The sequence below is a fragment of the Eumetopias jubatus genome, unplaced genomic scaffold (genome assembly GCF_037043125.1).
Source record: "Eumetopias jubatus isolate StellerSeaLion01/CBP00866 unplaced genomic scaffold, mEumJub1_p1.0 scaffold_5, whole genome shotgun sequence".
NCBI classification, from domain to species: Eukaryota; Metazoa; Chordata; class Mammalia; order Carnivora; family Otariidae; genus Eumetopias; species Eumetopias jubatus.
The window spans coordinates 49990626-50009870 of record NW_028274811.1 but is presented as its reverse complement, the minus strand read 5'-3'; the positions used below and the strand labels follow the sequence as shown (position 1 = coordinate 50009870).

At 35.9% G+C, this 19245-nt stretch overlaps 1 protein-coding gene and 1 pseudogene across 10 annotated transcripts in view; one reads left to right on the top strand and one right to left on the bottom strand.

The window, feature by feature from the left end:
* The window catches only part of ERBIN (erbb2 interacting protein), a 129141-nt gene that overhangs the window by 59048 nt on the left and 50848 nt on the right, over positions 1 to 19245 (bottom strand). For all 10 annotated transcript variants that reach the window (XM_028123897.1, XM_028123899.2, XM_028123900.1 and 7 more), the window contains exons 3-5: positions 18782 to 18979; positions 15255 to 15372; positions 430 to 508 (exon numbers count right to left, since the gene is read on the bottom strand). In XM_028123897.1, the coding sequence (XP_027979698.1) occupies positions 430 to 508; positions 15255 to 15372; positions 18782 to 18970 (386 nt within the window). In that variant the 5' untranslated portion in view covers positions 18971 to 18979. The remainder of the gene's footprint in view (positions 1 to 429; positions 509 to 15254; positions 15373 to 18781; positions 18980 to 19245) is intronic.
* LOC114224672 (aminoacyl tRNA synthase complex-interacting multifunctional protein 1 pseudogene) lies at positions 3119 to 4119 on the top strand (annotated as a pseudogene).

Below are 19245 nucleotides of genomic sequence, written 5' to 3'. Positions count from 1 at the left end.
CATTACCAACATAAAAGAACATTTGTGACCCCTGGTATATGGTGCAACCAATCATATGGTTTTTCTTTTTTGTTGTTCTTACCTTCCTGATCTTTCAGTTTCTTTTAGTATTTTCAAAAGTTTTAGTGTGCTACACAGCTGATTTGCAAGTGAAGATATTCTTACATTGTGAAAATATCACTGAGGGAGGAAACCTGGATTCTAGCCTCATTTCTGACACAAACTATCTGCGAGACCTGGAGCAAAACACTTGCATTATCTCTTTGGATGTCTAATTTACCGTTGTAAAATATGGGGTTAGAAAAATTATTTAAAGGTTTCATTTTAATCTAAAACTCAAATTTTGTATAGATTTAAAGCTGATACCAATTACTCATTACACAGCTGTTTTATTCACAAAATTAAGTTGTAATTCAACTAGGAACTTACTTGGAAATAGGGTTTACACTGGCCTCCACGACTGTCAAAACTTTACAATTTTTTATATTTTCTGGAAACTCCTGTATTCCTAGAAAGTGAACAGATAATTAATAATCAGATTAAAAGAAACTAAAAGGATAAAATAATAACAAAATTAATTACTGCAGAATCAAAATTTACCAACTAGGATCTAGACAAACTGACAACATCAACCAAACAGAACTCTACAACAATTTCTCTCTTTTCTCTTTCATCTTTTGTTCATGTGCCTCCTTATAACTGCCAATTATATTAGTTTTACCTCCCTTTCCTTCTCTTAGCTCTTCTGAAAATTAGTGCCTTCTCTATCTGATGATGTTGAGGATATAAAATACAGAAATTTTGCAGTCTTCCCGGTTTTCTAACATAAAAAGACACATTGCTTTTTTTAATGCTGGGCTGCAGATTAAGGTGGTCCCTAACATACATGTAAAATGATAAAGCTGAGAATAGGCTGAAGATAGAAGTAGTAGAAAATCTACATTTGATATGCTAGCAGATATGCCTGATGACAGTTGCTGACCAATACTTCAGTAAAATACCACATAAATGCTGGAACAGGCCAAATTACAGTTAACTTTCTAAGCACTTACTCTTACTTCCTCAAACTATCTCAGCAAAGATATAGTAACAATAATTTGTGAACAATAACCCACAAACTTCAAGTAGCAATGTTATAATCCAGACTAAAAGAAGGCTAAAAGCTTTTTAAAATACTAAAAAAATTCTGTTTGTAAGACTCCTTCTTGTACTACCACGATACGAATAGTCAACATAGCTGACATTAGAGGATCATTTAAACTTCTTTCAACTTCATTACTGTATCATTTTAGGTAAGCAAGTTTACCACAGTGCCAAACACAGAATTTCAGGTGACCAAAAATTAATAATGCAAAATCACCAACTGGCAAATACTACAGTAATAACTTTTCAGTTAAAACTCATCAGCAAATGCTAATATCAGTGGGTAAAATAATGATGAAAAACAGGATACCAATATATTCTCAATGTTTCTCCCAAAAAGATACTTATTAATTACAAAAGGAAAAAAGCCATTGCAGAAATATCAAAGGCACCATCTTAAATTGCTTCAAAGTTAGCATCACCCGTTAGCAACACCACGTGGCACCAAATCTAAGATGCACTAGGAAGGGATGCAATACCATTATCGTCATATTCTTGCCAAAAACATGTAACATGAAGTTAATCATAAGCAAACATCAAACAAATCCACATTTAGGGAAATTCTACTATGTAACTGGCCAGTAAACTTTAAAACTATTAAAGGAAGACTGAGGAACTACCCAGGTAAGAGGAGACCCAAGAGTACAATTGGGGGACTGTATCAATGTCAATATGTCTCTTGTTCTAGAATACTACAAAATATTACCACTGAGGAAACTAGGTAACAAGTACACAGGACTACTCTGCAATTTTTGTTAAAACTGTATGTGAATTTACAATAATTTCAATTAAAGAAATCTGGGCTAGGGGTGCCTGGGTGGCTCCGTCATTAAGTGTCTGCCTTCAGCTCAGGTCATGGTTGCAGAGTCCTGGGATCCAGCCCCGCATCGGGCTCCCTGCTCAGCGGGAACCTGCTTCTCCCTCTCCCACTCCCCCTGCTTGTGTTCCTTCTCTCGCTCTCTCTCTAATAAATAAATAAAATCTTAAAAAAAAAAAAAGAAATCTGGGCTCAATAATTCCTTAAGGGAAAGTTTTATTACCATTGTTATTACAAATTCAATTTCTCTAACAGTCAAGAAACTCATTTTTTCAATTTCAGTTTTAGGAACTTTTACTTTTGCTGGAATTTACAGAGTTCACGAAATCTTCAAATTAGCAAATATATACAATGATGGATATCGAATGATATTAAGGAATTACTATTAGCTGTTTTTTTTCAAGTATGACAGTAGAGTGGTTTTATCTCGAAATACTATGTATGAAAAAGATTGTGACTTGCTTTAAAATAATCAGAGGTGAAGGGGCGCCTGGTTGGTTCAGTCAGTTAAGCATCCGGCTCTTGGTTTCAGCTCAGGTCATGATCTCAGGGTTGTGAGATTGAGCACCACGTGGGGGTCCACACTCAGCACAGTCTGCTTGAGACTCCCTCTCTCCCTTTCCCTCTGCCCTCCCCCACCCCATTTGCTCTTGCTCTCTAAAATACATAAATAAAATCTTAACAGAAACTATGAGGAATGGCAAACTAGGAGGTATAGATGAAGGTATACTAGGAGGTATTCAGTATACTGATACATGCTGAAGACGGCTGATAGGTACACCAGATTTATTATATTCTACTTTTGAAAATGCTTGAAATATTCCACTATAAAACATTACCACTGTTCAGTTACTAGAAACAGACTCAGAAACAAAAGAAAAGAACTTTAAAACAGTTACTGTACTTAAAGGGGAAAAAATGAACAAAATGGTGAAGAGGAAAAGGTTAAATTTAAGAAATAAATGGAAACTTCACAAATAAAAAATATAGTATCTGAATGAAAAATACAGGACAGGATTAAAAGAAGGTTGGGGTTGCCCAACTGCTCTGGACTGAGGCTGCCCGCGTGAGGCTCCCCAGGTTGCTCTGTCCACCGATTCATAAATTATAGCTTGGACATTAAAAGAGCTAACTCCAGAATCAGACAGACAGATTTTCGGCCGTTTCTTGGCAAAAATGGCAACTAATGGTGCTGTTCTGAAGAGACTGGAACAGAAAGGTGGAGAAGCAGATCAAATTATTGACTATTTAAAGCAGCAAGTTGCTCTTAAGGAGAAAGCAATTTTGCAGGCAACTTTGGGAGAAGAGAAGAAACTTCAAGTTGAAAATGCTAAATTAAAGAAAGAAATTGAAGAATTGAAACAAGAGCTACTTCAGGCAGAAATTCAAAACGGAGTGAAACAAATACCATTTCCGTCTGGTACTCTGCTGCAAGCTAATTCCACAGTTTCTGAAAATGTGATACAGTCTAGACCAACAACAACAACTATAACTTCCTGTGCCAAAGAACAGATAGGAGGAGGAGCAGAAGAAAAGAAGATGAAAGAGAAAATTGAAGTGAAAGGAGAGAAAAAGGAGAAAAAACAGCAGTCAGTAGCGGGAAGCGCTGGCTCTAAGCCAGTAGATGTTTCTCGTCTGGATCTTCAAGTTGGTTGTATCATCACGGCCAGAAAACACCCTGATGCAGATTCTTTATATGTGGAAGAAGTAGATGTTGGAGAAACAGCCCCAAGAACAGTTGTCAGTGGCCTGGTGAATCATGTTCCTCTTGAACAGATGCAAAATCGGATGGTGATTTTACTTTGTAACCTGAAACCTGCAAAGATGAGGGGAGTAATATCTCAAGCAATGGTAATGTGTGCTAGTTCACCTGAGAAGGTTGAAATCTTGGCACCTCCTAATTAATGGGTCTGTTCCTGGAGACAGAATTGTTTTTGATGCTTTTCCTGGAGAACCTGACAAGGAGCTGACTCCTAAGAAGATGATTTGGGAGCAGATCCAGCCTGATCTCTTTACTAATGATGAGTGTGTAGCTACATAAAAAGGAGCTTCCTTTGAGGTGAAAGGGAAGGGAGTGTGTAGGGCTCAAACTATGACCAACAGTGGAATAAAATAAAATACTTCATTTACTGAACTACATTTGAGAAAACTTTAATAACAATAAAAAGAAATATATTCGTCACTTGTACCTAAAAAAAAGGTTGGGGTTCCTGAGTGGCTGGCTCAGTGGGTTAAGTGTCCAACTTTGGCTCAGATCATGATCTCAGGGTCCTGAGATTGAGCCCCACATCAGGCTTCATGCTCAGTGGGAAGTCTGCTTGTCCCTCTTTATCTGCCCCTCCCTCTGCTCATGCTCTCTCTCTCTCAAATAAAATCTTAAAAAAAAAAAAAAAAAAGAGAGTGAACAAGATTAGACACTGTAGGAGAACATTTCAGTGAGCCAGAAGACATGGCAACAGAAATTAGCCAATCTGAAACACAGGGAAAAAGTAGAATGAAAAAATGTCAACATAACAGAAGACATGGGACAATGTCAAACAGGCTAACATATACTTACCTATCTTTAAAAGTTTGTTTACCAGCCCACCACTAAGAATACATGCTCTCTGAGGGGAGAACCTTTGCCTCTCTTTTTCACTAGCTGAATAGGACATGGCACAGAGTTATCAATGTCACTAGATAACTTCCGAACTCCTTTCCAGGGTGACAATACCAATTTTCACACAACACAATACCTATTTATACATATTCTTGTCAACATCTGCTATTGTCTTTACATGCCAGTATAAGGGGTTGAACCTCACCAGCAATAATATAAATGTATATTTAAATTAAAGCTAGATATTCTTGATATTTTCTAATGATACTCAACACATTTTCATGTGTTTACTGATCATTTTTATTTCTTCTTTGAACTCCCAGTTTATTGCACATCTTCTATTGGATTATCTTTTCATTATTGATTGTAAGCATTCTTTAGAAATACTAGTATATCAAATTTTTCCCACAGTTTGTCATGTATTACTTAGTCATATAGAAATGTCATTCCTTTACTACTGTGCTTTTCAAAAATTAATTTATTTATTACAGAGAGAGAGAGAAAGAGAGAAGGAAGGAGAGGGAGAGAGAGAATCCCAACCAGGCTCCACACTCCAGGCAGAGTCCGACAAAGGGCTCGATCTCATGATGGTGAGATCATGACCTGACCCAAAATCAAGAGTCAGACACTTAACCAACTGAGGCATCCAAGTGCCCCTACTGTGCTCTTTGTATCTTGAATAAGATCTCTTTCCTATCCCAAAGTCATAAAAATATTCTACATTATCTGGTAATTGTAACTTTTTCATATTGTTATCCTTAATTAATTTGCAATTTATTTTAGTACATATTATGAAGTAAGGCTCTTCTTTTTTCCTATTTCCCATACAAAACCACTGTTCCAGTGCTAACAAAATATTTTTTTTTTATTCCACTGATTGGTAGAGGCACCTCTGTCATATTCCAGATTCTTTCATGGTTATGTTTCCTGACAGTCTTTCCTTTTAGATCCTTCTACTCATCTATTCCATAGTTTTGTATTTTTCTTCCATTTAGATTGTACTGCACCTTTTCTATAAAGTTCATTTCTAGGTATGTGAGATAGAGTAGTTGCATTAATGGACTCACTCCCTATACCACTTTCTACAATGTGATCTTTCAACTACTCCCATTAAAATATTAAGTATAACTTCTGTATCTCCTGATTCTGGGCTCAGCCATGTGTTCTGCTTTGGCCAATGAAACATCAGCTGAGTTGATGAAATTGAGAGTTTAAATAGCTCTCTGGCTAATTTCCACTAGCTCTCAGGATCCTCTTATTGTTCTGTGAGAAACATGGCTGGGATGGCTTGGGCTGGCCTGATGGAGGATGAGATCTACGGCAGAGAAATTGCTGTCATCCCAGCACATGATCCCAACATTGCGATTTAAATAGTCTTTATCTAGTTTTGTTATCAAAGTGTATTTTACCCTTACAGAGTTGTGTACTTTCCCCCATACTCTAATCTACAGAATAGTTTTTATAAATTAGGGATAACCCCAATTCCGTGAAGGTTTAGTCAAACGGGCTCTTAAAAGTAGGCTTGGCAGTTTTTCTGACTATCCAATTTAATATTGTACTGACTGGTCTTCTCAAGTTTTCTGCTTCTTCAGTTGATTTTGGAAATTTATTTTTCATTTCATCTAAGTTTTAAAATTTAGTGGCTTTAGGGGCACCTGGGTGGCTCTGATGGTTAAGCATCTGCCTTTGGCTCAGGTCATGATCCCAGGGTCCCGGGATCAAGACCGGCATTGGGCTCCCTGCTCAGTGGAGTCTGCTTCTCCCACTGCCCTTCCCTGCTCATTCTCTGTTGCTTTCTCTCTCTCAAATAAAATCTTTAAAAAAAAAAAAAATACAATTAAGTAGCTTTATAGTATTCATTCTTTGAGTGAAAAGCCACTTTTTTTTTTAAAGATTTATTTATTTGAGAGAGCAAGAATGAGAGAGAGCCCTAGAGAGGGTACATGAGGGGGGAAGGGTTAGAGGGAAAAGCAGGCTCCTCGCTGAGCAGGGAGCCCGATGCGGGACTCGATCCAGGGACTCCAGGATCATGACCTGAGCCGAAGGCAGCCACTTAACCAAATGAGCCACCCAGGCGCCCCGAAAAGCCACTTTTTAATAAAATGGTAACAGGAACATGAGAGATGTTGCTTTTGGAGGGAATGAGGGACAGAAGAATTTTCTTATTAATGGTAATAAAAACTTAAAAACCTTGTTAGAAGTCGTAAAATTGGAAGTACTGATCTACAGAGCATCTCTTTTACCTAGAAATTTAACACTTCAAATTACACATTTTAGGGTATGTACACAATGAATTACTTAATAGTATCTGTGTGTCTTCTATTACTGCTCGAAGGTTTTGTTTAGGTTGATTCAATTTTCTGTCCTAAGCACATGTAACTATTTAGTATATTGTACCTTTGAACAGCAAGCATTTACTAAACTTGACTTACTATCAATAACATCCATATTTTTTACACTAATTTTGTTCCTTCTTCTTTTCTCTCATTCATTTACATACAAAATATTTGTTGCTGAATCATATTCTAATTCTTATCAGTCCTTTAAATAACAAATAATTTGCCTCAAGTGATAATTCTATAGGATACACTAAAATAACTCTAACAGATTAAAACAGTACTCTTTTGCTAAACTGACTTAAAACTTTAACAAATGTGTATGGGGGTAGCAGCAGGGCTCCCAGGGCAGATGTGGTACTCAGGGCCCAGAAGTGGGAGACATGGAAGAAAAAACGGCAAAAAAGGCAGTGAGTTTGGATTATTATGAAAAAGGTACTATGAATATCTGCTTAAAAAAAAAATCACTCTATAAACACATATTTTATTTCTCTTACGTAAACACCAAAAAATGGAATTAGTTATATGCCTATTGATGTGAATTACACAGATTAATTTTTGAATACTGAAGGAGCTTTGGATATCTGGAGTGGATCCCACTTGGATGCAGTGTATTCCTCTTCTTCTTCTTCTTTTTTTTTGAAGATTTATTCATTTGACAGAGAGTGAGCAGGAGCACAAGCACGGGGAGTGGCAGGCAGAGGGAAAGGAAGAAGCAGGCTCCCCACTGAGCAGAGAGCCCGATGCGGGGCTCGATCCCAGGACCCTGGGACCACAACCTGAGCCACAGGCAGACGCTTAACCATCCAAGCCACCCAGGCACCCCCACAGTGTATTATTCTTATCAAAACACAACTTTTAAAATAAAACATCCCACGTTTAGAGGAAGGACAGGGGAAGGACATTCCATGGTTTTCATTAGTACCCACTTCATTTTAAAAAACTGAGCTAAATATCTCATTTCTTTAGCCTTTTTTACATCCTTGAAGTATCATGAAATCGTCTACATAAAAAATATTACCCAAGAGCTATAAGATTTTTAGTACAAGATAAAGTGTGTGTAAGGAGAAAAAGACCAATGAGTATAGTATGTTCTACTGATCTAAACTTTGATATGGAGAAAGAATAATTTCAAGAGTTCTCTATTAGATTTCTATAATTTTAATATTTTATGGAAAATAATGCTTTTATCATCTTCCACAAACATATACTTTATATTTTTAAAAATTTAAAGTACTTTATTCCATAGTATGAGGTTTACAAAAAGTAACCAGTATCTTTGCAATAAGTAATTCTAAATCATCTCCAGCTTTCAGAATACATAGTAATAATTTTTCCTTAAAGGAGTAGTTTTGAAATATTTACAGATTTTCTTTTACAAACTGCTAGCATTGTATTTACTACGACTTTAATTCCTACAGGTTCTAAATCTGCATCTCTGGTTCCCTGCCCTCCCCTTAACTCCAAATAAGAATGTTCAAATGCCCCTTAGGTATTGCTTAGGTATCTCAAACAAAACATGGCCCAAACTGAGATTACCTATACTCTGTATTATTCAGCAAATGTGTACCAACTACACACAATGTTAGACACTATTATAGACTATAAATACTAAGACATGGTTCCTTTTCTTCAGAAGCTAAAATGTAGCAAAGAAAAACATTTTCATCCTACTGGTTTCTTTCCTTCCTCACTAGTCTTTCTTCTCAGGATCTTCTGTACCTTTCTCCTCTTCTTCCAGGTCTCTTAATGTTGGGTTGCCACCAAGACTCATCCTTTAGGTCTCTTTTCTTTCACACTCATGCCCTTAGTGACTGTATCTGACCTCTGGCTTTATATACTATCTATAAGCTGACAACTCCCACATATGCATAGCAAGCAGAGTTCCCTCTTGACTGAAAACTCCGGACCCCTGTGAATAAAGAGATACCTAATTTCAAATGTAACATGTCCAAAAATGACCTGATTTTTTCCACTAAAAATTACAACTCCCACAGATGACCCCATCTTGGCTGTCAGCAACTCTACCCCTCCACTTGCATAGACCAATACCACTGAGGTCATCTTTATCTCTTATCTCATGTCCCACATTCAATCCATCTTAAAATCTTGTCGACTCAACCTTCAAGTACATCTAGAGTCTGTCCGTATCTCACTGCTTCCATCACTATCACCAGAGATGACTGAAATAGCAGCCCAACTGGTTACTTTTCACCTTTGTACCCATAATGTTTCTACATATAGCCAGCGTACATCTTTAAAACACAAATCAGATCATGCTCTGATCGATCTGCTCAAAGCTTTCCAAATGATTCCATGTCACTGAGAGTAAATGTCAAAGAACCTACTAATGCCTACAAGGCTCTACCTCTCTGACCTCTACTCCTCTCACTCTCCCATCTTGCTTACTATGTTTTAGCTACTCTGGCCTTCTGTTTCCCACACATACAATGGACACTCACACCTTACCCAACTTTAAAGAGGCTGTTCCCTCTTTCTGCTACATTCTTAACTCAGATATCTACATGGCTAACTTCTCAAGTCCTTGTTCACATCACTTTCTCAGTGAGGCCTACTCTCAATGTTTGTGTTAGCCAGTCTTCAAAGATGACTCATTTTATCCTTAACATATGCAGAACCTAAATTTTATCATGAGTTACTTAATTCTTTAAGAATTCCAAGTATCTTTCCCTTTTCCATTCTCACTTGAATTTAATAGTGTTCCTTCTTTGCGATATACCCTTTTTATAAGAATTTGACTCTGTTGCTCAGACTTAATAAAATGAAAACACTAGATTAGATATTACAAAATGTGGCTTTCCTCTTCATATTACTATAGCTTAATTACAGAAGAACTCTTTTTTTACTGCTGGAAAAGAGAATATACTTCTTGACATTTAGGAGCTGGCCTGGTCTTATGGCTAGCTACTTGGCATTCAAAGGGACATCTTGGTATAATCTTACTGAACTACACAATTTCAAAGAGTATCAACATCAGGTCAGGCCATTCTTTGACCATGAAAGATCAAAACAAAAGCAAATATGTACCGTTAACCTTTAAACAACATGGGTTTGAATGGTGCAAGTCCACTTAACCATGGATTTTTTTTACAGTACTAGAAATGTATTTTATGATTTTAATAACATTTTCTTTTGTCTAGCTTACTTTATTATAAGAATATAATATATAACACATATTTTGTATGTTGTATGTTATATGTATGTTATATGTATTATACATATATATGTTAGGGGTCATAGTTCAGGTCAACAGTAGGCTGTGAGTATGGTTAAGTTGGCTGCGGGGGGAGTTAAAAGTTATACAGAGATTTTCAATAATGCAGGGGGTTGAAGCTCCTAACCCCACATCATTCAAGGGTCAACTATAATCATGTCTGAACAAATATGAACATCGTCCAAAACACAAAATACCAAACAACCTCTTCTTCCAACTATTGAATGTAGCTGTTTCTTTATCAATTACAATTTTAGACTTGTTCTAATCTACCCTTGCTATAGATAAAATTAAGATTCCCAATCACAGGGATGCCTGGGTGGCTCAGTCGGTAGAGTGTCCAACTCTTGGTTTCAGCTGAGGTTGTTGTGATCTCATGGGATCTCATGGGCTCTGCACTAAGCAGGGAGTCTGCTTGAAGACTGTCTCCCTTGACTCACGCTCTCTCTCTAAATACATCTTAATAAATAAACAAACAAATAAAGGATTCCCAATGATAGAACTACCCCTACTTCTTGACACCACCCAGAGCAAAACCTCATATTCTTAAACCCCCCCATATCACCAAATGTAAGTCCAAATCCTATAATAAGTATTTTTTTTTTATTTTTAACACCTTGAGACACCCTTTAGTATGGGTTTTTGTTCACTGCATCAAGTAATAAACCTGAACCGTTCAACCACAGGTGAGTTCCTGGTGATCTCTGCTGGGAGGACATCAATACTTCAATATACTAATTATAGAATATAAGTTAATACTGGTTCCTTACTGTTTTTGCACTTAAAAGGCTATGGTAATAAACAGTACATAATATAACAGTGAGTTCCAGTCAAAACAGTCTAAACCAGGAATTGCAAATTCAAATAATTACACTGGCCAAGGGGTAACAGATGTATGATTTGACCAGGTATAACACAAGTGATAAGGCCTATGGTAAGGTACAGTAAGTGGAACACCCCAGTTACAGTCTACATTATTAACATACTTGGCAGTGACCAGTGATTACTGGTCTAAATATTTTTAAGTCCTAGGTTAGTTTAACACATGGTTTTTCCTCTTTCATGATCTTAATCAAACTGATTTATTAAAAGAGCTCAATTTAAACAACTATAGAGCACATTAGCAATTTCAGAAATTTGAAAACAGGAGAAAAATAAAGTGACTGTAGTTTTCCTCATAATCAATTTAACTTCTCTGAGCTTAAAGTGAAGAGCCTCTTCTAGCAGTTGGTTCCTATCATCAGATCTTCTCAGGTTTAGTGAACTACTTTCTGTTTTCACCACAAACTTTCAATTCATTCTTCCAGGGCTTTTTGACTCAATTTAAAAAAAAGGCCTTATTTAACCTCTCTAGCATTCCCCTATCAGTTAGAAATATCTGAGCTATTCTTTCTGGTTTTTCTGCCTTATAATTTCCTGGCTTTCTGTTCTGTGTGTTCAGACAGATGAATTAACAACTAGGTTAGTCTTCCTTTCTTTTATCTCCCTTTCCCCACCAGCTTTCCCAATCAACCATGTAGCAGAATGTTTTAATCATCATCCCCTTAGTCTTCTCAAGAAGGACAGGCATTTGAACATAAGAAATGATTATTTCTCAAACACTAGTTGTTTTTTGCAATGACTTGGGACAGCAGTGTGGCGAACTTTTTATTTCTTTAAAAAGCTAACAATAAAGCAAAACTTTAGCCACAAAAGGAAGAGCAAATTAAACAAACTTACACTTCAGTGCAGTTGCATTTAGATGAGTTTAAGACAAAAAGGAGAAAAAAACAAGCAAACAAGTAAAAGGCAAGGGACTGATTATGCCTCTTAAAATACAGAGGAGGTCCTTTCTCTGTGAAATCACAGAGAAAGAGAAGAAAAGAATATATAAATCAATTTAATTTTTAGTGAAAATAAATTGTAAGGTTTCACTGACAGCAATAACTAATGTCATTGTCTTTCTGGGCAGAATACTTGAGTGCTTATCTTAAATCTTCTCACCATATAGAAATTATTTCCAACTCCTCAAAAACACCAGCTGATACAATCATATACAACAGGTTTTCAATATAATCAACAACAAAAACCTGCTGAAACTAGAAAAAAGAGAAACACTACAGCCCAATAGGTTGTCATAACTCAAACACACTATTCTTTAAGAAGTTGCATGAAAGTCTAAGATATTAAGGATGCTGCTGCACCATAATTGCACCATTCTCAATTCAGAGTAACAAATCCAGAGTTAATGCATTTTTCAGGATATATGCAAGCATGTTCATTAATGAGTGAAGTATTATTTTCATACCATGAAGAGTGGTTGCAGTTTGCCAGCTTTTCCGAGGTGCATACAATTGTATTAGTAATATTCAAGATCATTTTAGATTTCTTTCCTTATACTTTAACATTTCCCATTTAAAAAGATCAAAAAGTAGAAAACAACTCTTTGGGATGGAATGTTAAACTTGATGATATCTAATGTCACAACAATTCTATAGTTCTGTAATACTATTGAGTTGAATTAACTATCAGCATATGGAGAGCTACAATGACAGTGGATTAAGTTCTCTGAAATTTATCAATACTTGTCACTCTAAAAAAAGCACCCAGAATTGAAACTCATTTCAAACTGCCCTTAAAGAGAAGTTTCAAGGGTGCCTGGGTGGCTCAGTTGGTTAAGCGACTGCTTTCAGCTCAGGTCATGATCCTGGAGTCCCAGGATTGAGTCCCGCATCGGGCTCCCTGCTCGGCAGGGAGTCTGCTTCTCCCTCTGACCCTCTTCCCTCTCATGCTCCCTATCTCTCATTCTCTCCCTCTCAAATAAATAAATAAAATCTAAAATAAATAAATAAGTAAAATCTTAAAAAAAAAAAAAAAGAGGGAGAAGTTTCAAGCTGAGGAAATCCATTTAACCTAAATAAAATCATGAGGGGAAAAGCCACACAAATTAAAAACCAATTGACCTGAACTCTTCAAAATGGCAATGTCATGAAAAACACAGATGGGCAAACTGTTCCTGATTTTAAAAGATTGAAGAGACACAACTGAATGCTATGTGATCTTCAACTGGGGGGTAGAGGGGCAAATAGCTAAAAAGGGCATTTTTAAGCAACAGGGAAAATGTAGTGTCAAATTTCTTGAAAGTGATAATGATATTGTGGTTACGTGTAAGGATTTCCTTGTTCTTCGGAAATGCTTCCAATATTTAAAGGTAAAGTTCATGTCTGCAACTTAAAATTTTAAATAGGTCTACCAAATAGAAATTTTATATAAGCAACAACATATCTTTTCCCTGAACATATTTAAGTTCATATATATTTTTAAAAGAGAAAGCAAGCAAACATGGCAAAATGCTAACAGTGGGTGAATCCATCAGTGTTCTGTCAATTTTTTTTTAAAGATTTTATTTATTTATTTGACAGAGAAAGAGATAGTGAGAGCAGGGACACGAGCAGGGGGAGTGGGAGAGGGAGAAGCAGGCTTCCCGCCGAGCAGGGAGCCCGATGTGGGGCTCGATCCCAGGATCCTGGGATCATGACCTGAGCTGAAGGCAGATGCTTAACGACTGAGCCACCCAGGCGCCCCAGTGTTCTGTCAATTTTTATGCAGGCTTTTAATCTGGCTATGAAATTTTTTAAATGTTGGAGAAAAACAGGATATAAATGAATCCAATCTAAGTAGTAATTAAATCCTAAATTTTTTAAACACAAATTTTTCATATCACAGAAAAAAAAATTTTTAAGTAGGTTCCACATCCAACATGGGGCTTGAACTCAAAACCCTGAGACCAAGATCTGAGACCAAGAACTGAGATCAAGGCTTTAACGACTGAGCAATCCAAGTGCCCCCAAGTAACAGAAAATTTTTAACCCAAAAGTTAAATGTTTCAATAGAAGTTTAAAAAATTACAAGTTTCAAACTTAAAATTTATTGGCTATTGACAACTAAAACCCAGTAGTGCACTAACCACTATAACCTTCCCTGAACCTAGAATGAACATGAACACATTACAGCTCCTTAAAAAGGATTTAACCCTTAAAATAGAGGTATTAAATAGAGGACCTCCTACAAAATATACAATTATTTGATATGGATTGTCCACAACTAAAATAATTAGGGTTTAGTAAATGAAGGCATGTAATAAACACATATATTTATTTATTTAAACTAATTTTTTTATAGAAATGGGTAGGCACGGTTGTAAATTCATTGAAAGTTAACTGTTAATTGTGAAAAGAGGATGGTTCTTTTAATCAGTCCTAAAGTGGTTTCATAGTAAGTCCTAAAATATAGAACCGATATGATAAAAAGATCACTCCTGTATATTCGTATCATCAAGACAAAAAGTAACTGTGCGACCAAGAGCTCTGATTGCTAGGCATTTACTGGTGATACTGCACTAATGTTTTGGAACTTGCTTATAAAGTCTTATCTTTTGGCAGACCATTTAATATTTACTCTCTTGTAATTTTTTTTTTGTAATTATGTAAGAAATACATGTTCATTCTAAAATTTAAGTATCTACTTCTCTCTCTATTGGACCAGGTAAGCACTTAACATTTTGGAATATTCCACACGGTCTTAAGTATATATCAAACTAAGCCTAGACTATATGCAGCAAGAGAACAGTGACCATGTCCCTTTATTTCTCATCATCAACTATAATCCTAGGTCCTAATACAGTACTCAGCAAGAAATTTTCAATGATGTTCAGTTCATTTATAATGTTGCACAACTTTATTTTTAACCTTTAACACTGTAACGTAAATACTCATGCCGGTATTGATGGAGCAACATTAAATTCCTCTCTATGGCTACATAAAAATAGCACAACCAACAGTGGATACTACAGTTGTTAATAGCTTCTCATCATTACAAACAATAGGACAATGAATATATACAAATATATAAATTTAAGGATACCTAAGTATATACATGCATGTATCCACAGCATTTTAATTAAAAGGTCATTTAAAGTTTTTACATTTATCTCAACATTGCTTTAAACTCTCATATGTATATGTTTTATATATGCGAAAGGTAATATAACACTTTTAATTTTGTATTTTTGTTAACACACAATAGAAATCTTAATAAAATTACATGTTCCTAAGTACAGAAAGCCAAGGGAAAAAAAAATCTTACCATTCTTGCTGACATCCAGTTCCCTGAGATTAATGAGATTTGCAATAGATGCTGGTAATGTTGTTAAATCATTGTCTGGCAAACTCAGTTTGTGTAGAGACTGACAGTTAAAAAGTTGCTATTGAAACAAGGTAAGAAAGGATTTTGATTATTTAAGTTTCCTTAAAGATTTCATTTATTAACCTTTACACAAATAAATAACCACACTATTAGTGTGGTTAAACTGAATGAATTATACCTACATAAATCCCAGAGACGATCTCTTGTTGTTTCATGCTATTATGGATCTGAACACAACTGAACTACTCAATCATTTACATCCTCATACTTCTGCCCCAAGCAAAACGCACTCAGTAACTATATGGTTGTATTCTTTGTTAAAGTAGTAAAAAATAAGTGGCAATTAAATATGGCAAACTTTGGAACTTGCATTTCAAGCACCCTTATTCCGAAATGAAAATTCACATAAATTAACTCCAAATATATACAACTGACTTAGAATGACTCAAAATATATAATTCTGATTTGGGACGACAAAAAAATTAAGGAACAAATATATTCTTAGGCTAAAATCACAGTAATAAAATGTATTTAAAATAAAATATATTTAACCAAAAGTGTAGGTAAATGGGTCACTTCTACATTCCACACCAAAAAACTGTATGGAGCACAGAGAATTTTTAGGGCAATGAAAATACTCAGTATCCTAATACCAAATCACAGATACATTTCATTATACATTTGTCCAGACTCATACAATGTACTACAACACCAAGCATGAACCATACTATACACTCTGGACTTTGGGTGATGATAATTTTTCAACATAGGTTCATCAATTTTAATATAAGTACCACTCTCACAGAGAATGTTGACAATGGCAGAGGCTATGCATGTGTGAGGATAGTGTTAGGTATATGAGAAATCTCAATTTTGCTATGAATCTGAAACTGTTCTTAAAAAGTAAACTGTTTAGAAAACCAAACAAAAACTGTTACCAGGATGACACTGAATAAGCCCTTTTTAAGAAGAGCATTCTTCCAAAACCTGAAAGAAGTATAAGTGATTCAGTTATCTGCACTGTCACAGCAAGCCTCTTTCTTTTCTACTCAGTCACCAGGCTGAGACCCTACTAGTGCTTATTACAGAAAGGGACTAAGTTCTCCAGGCTTGCTAGTTCTCCAGAATAACCTAAGTAAGATAAATTACTTTCTAAAGAACAATATATAAGGAAACAGTAAGTTACAAAGCACCTTATTATAACCTAGGGAAGTAATTCATAAACATGCAACTCACAATCTTTAATATTTTATCCACAGCCATATACAGATTTCTTTATAAGACAACCTTGGATGGCACTGGCTTTCCAAATGTTTTTACTACTAGCCACCAAAGGAAAAGCCTTTTTCAAAGCACTGCCATCCAATATGTGTACACACACACAGAAATTTAACACATATAGCTCATGTAACAATGGACACATACAACACACTGTATTTTCTATTCTATTTAATTAGGGTTGCCAGATGAAATACAGGATGCCTGATATTAAATTTGGATTTTGGATAAACAATGAATAATTTTTTTAAAGATTTTATTTATTTATATGACAGAGAGAGAGAGAGCGCACAAGCAGGGGGAGAGGAAAGGGAGAAGGAGGCTCCCCATTCAGCAGGGAGCCCGATGTGGGGCTTGATCCCAGGACCCTGGGATCATGACCTGAGCTGAAGTTAGGTGCTTAACCAACTGAGCCACCCAAGTGCCCCAACAATGAATAAATTTTAGTAGAAGTATGTCCTATTTACTGCATAAAACACACTTATACTAAAAACAATTCATTGTTCATCTAAAAATTATAATTTAACTGGGTGTTCTCTATTTTTATATTCTAAATCCACCAGGGCAAATCATAGTTCATTTTTTGGAAATGCCACACATATTTATGAGCTACCAACACATCTCCATCCAGTTTTGATAAACACTACTGTTTGGGTAGTAAAATATTCTAACAAATTAAAACTACTGCACAAACTGAGGGTTGCTGGAGGGGTGGTGGGTGGGGGATAGGCTAAATGGGTGATGGGTATTAAGGAGGGCACTTCTCATGTTGAGCAATGTATGTTACACGTAAGTGATGAATCACTAAATTCAACCCCTGAAACGAGTATTACAGTAGATGCTAACTAACTAGAATTTAAATAAAATTTTGGGAAAAAAAAGAAAGCTACTGAAGCTTTTCCATAATAAACAAGAAAATGAGTTGAGAATGAAGAGGGATTTTTAAGAAAAAGTAGGCACTGAAAAATTTTAGCAAAGAAACTGATAATGTAAGAGGATATTTCATGGCAACAACTTTCCTCCCTCTAGTTGTTCTTAGATTTCAGAAATGTTACGTCCTCCAAAACCTTTCTAAACAAACTGAAATAGGGCAAACAGGATACTACCTCTAAAAACCTGCTTAATAACAAAATTATTAGGTGACAACCAAAAGGACAATTTATTCTCAATTACAATAATGTAAGCCAGTGTCTTTTTTTTTTTTTTTTTTTTTAGAGATTTAGTTTTATTTATTTGACAGAGAGAGAGAGAGACCCAGAGAGGGAACACAAGCAGGGGGAGTGGAAGAGGGAAACGCAGGCCTTCTGCAGAGTGAGGAGCCTGATGTGGGGCTCGATCCCAGGACCCTGGGATCACGACCTGAGCCAAAGGCAGACCCTTAACGACTGAGCCACCCAGACGCCCCATGTAAACCAATGTCTTATGATAACTAGAAAAAGAAAACATTAATTTCAATTTTTGTCTAGCTAAATCTATTGGCTACAGAAATAACGTAGTTCTATCTACCATAGGGGCTATAAAAAATGGAAATTAAATACAAAATTTTAACTTACTTGTTCAAATACTCAAGCAATTAACTTGAAGAAACAAAGGTTAAAATTCTATTTTAAAAAATATTGGGGGTGGGCGCCTGGGTGGCTCAGTTGGCTAAGCGACTGCCTTCGGCTCAGGTCATGATCCTGGAGTCCCAGGATTGAGTCCCACATCGGGCTCCCTGCTCGGCAGGGGGTCTGCTTCTCCCTCTGACTCTCTTCCCTCTCGTGCTCTCTCTCATTCTCTCTCTCTCAAATAAATAAATAAAATCTTAAAAAAAAAATTGGGGGTGCCTGGTAGTGCAGTTGGTTAAGCGCCTGACTCTTGGTTTTGGCTCCAGTTAGGATCTCAGGGTCGTGAGATCGAGCCCTGTGTAGAGCTCCACGCTCAGCACAGAGAACTTGAGATTCTTTCTCCCTCTCCCTCTGCTCCTCTTCCTGTTCATGCGCTCTCTTTCTCTCAAGTAAATAAATAAATCTTTTAAAAAAATGTTCTTAAAATTCTGTTGCATACCCCAAGATAAAATTAAACAAACAAACAAAAAGGGAAACAATGGAAACACAAACATATTGGCAGCATTATGGCAACAATGGGGATATCATATTTCTTGCATAAAAATATCCAAAGACAATTCTTAAAAGAAAGTATGAACATACCTTTGGAAGCTCTTCAATCTGATTAGCATCTAAATAGAGCTCCTCCAAAGTTTTCTCAAAAGTAAAAATCTCTTTGGGAACCTGTTCCAAACTGCAATGAGAATAATCAAGAGTAGTGACAGTCTCTTCTTCCCCTCGTAGACAACGACATGGTACCAACCGCACAAACAAACTTCGTTTTGTAGTCATTTTTAGACACTGCAATATTCAAATAAAAATAAATTCAGTTAAAACATGTTATAACCAACAATTTTTCAAAAAAAAATTACAATTCATTTATCACAATCTATATGTCAAAGATAAGTACCTCCTTCTTTATATTCACCCAAAGGAATACATTTAAATATTGTGTTACTGTCAAAATTTATATAAATTTATACATATTGAATTTCAAATGAAACTCATGTACTTCTGTACTTTGAAAAAATGATCTGCTAAATACCTATTTATATGCTTCTGTAAGA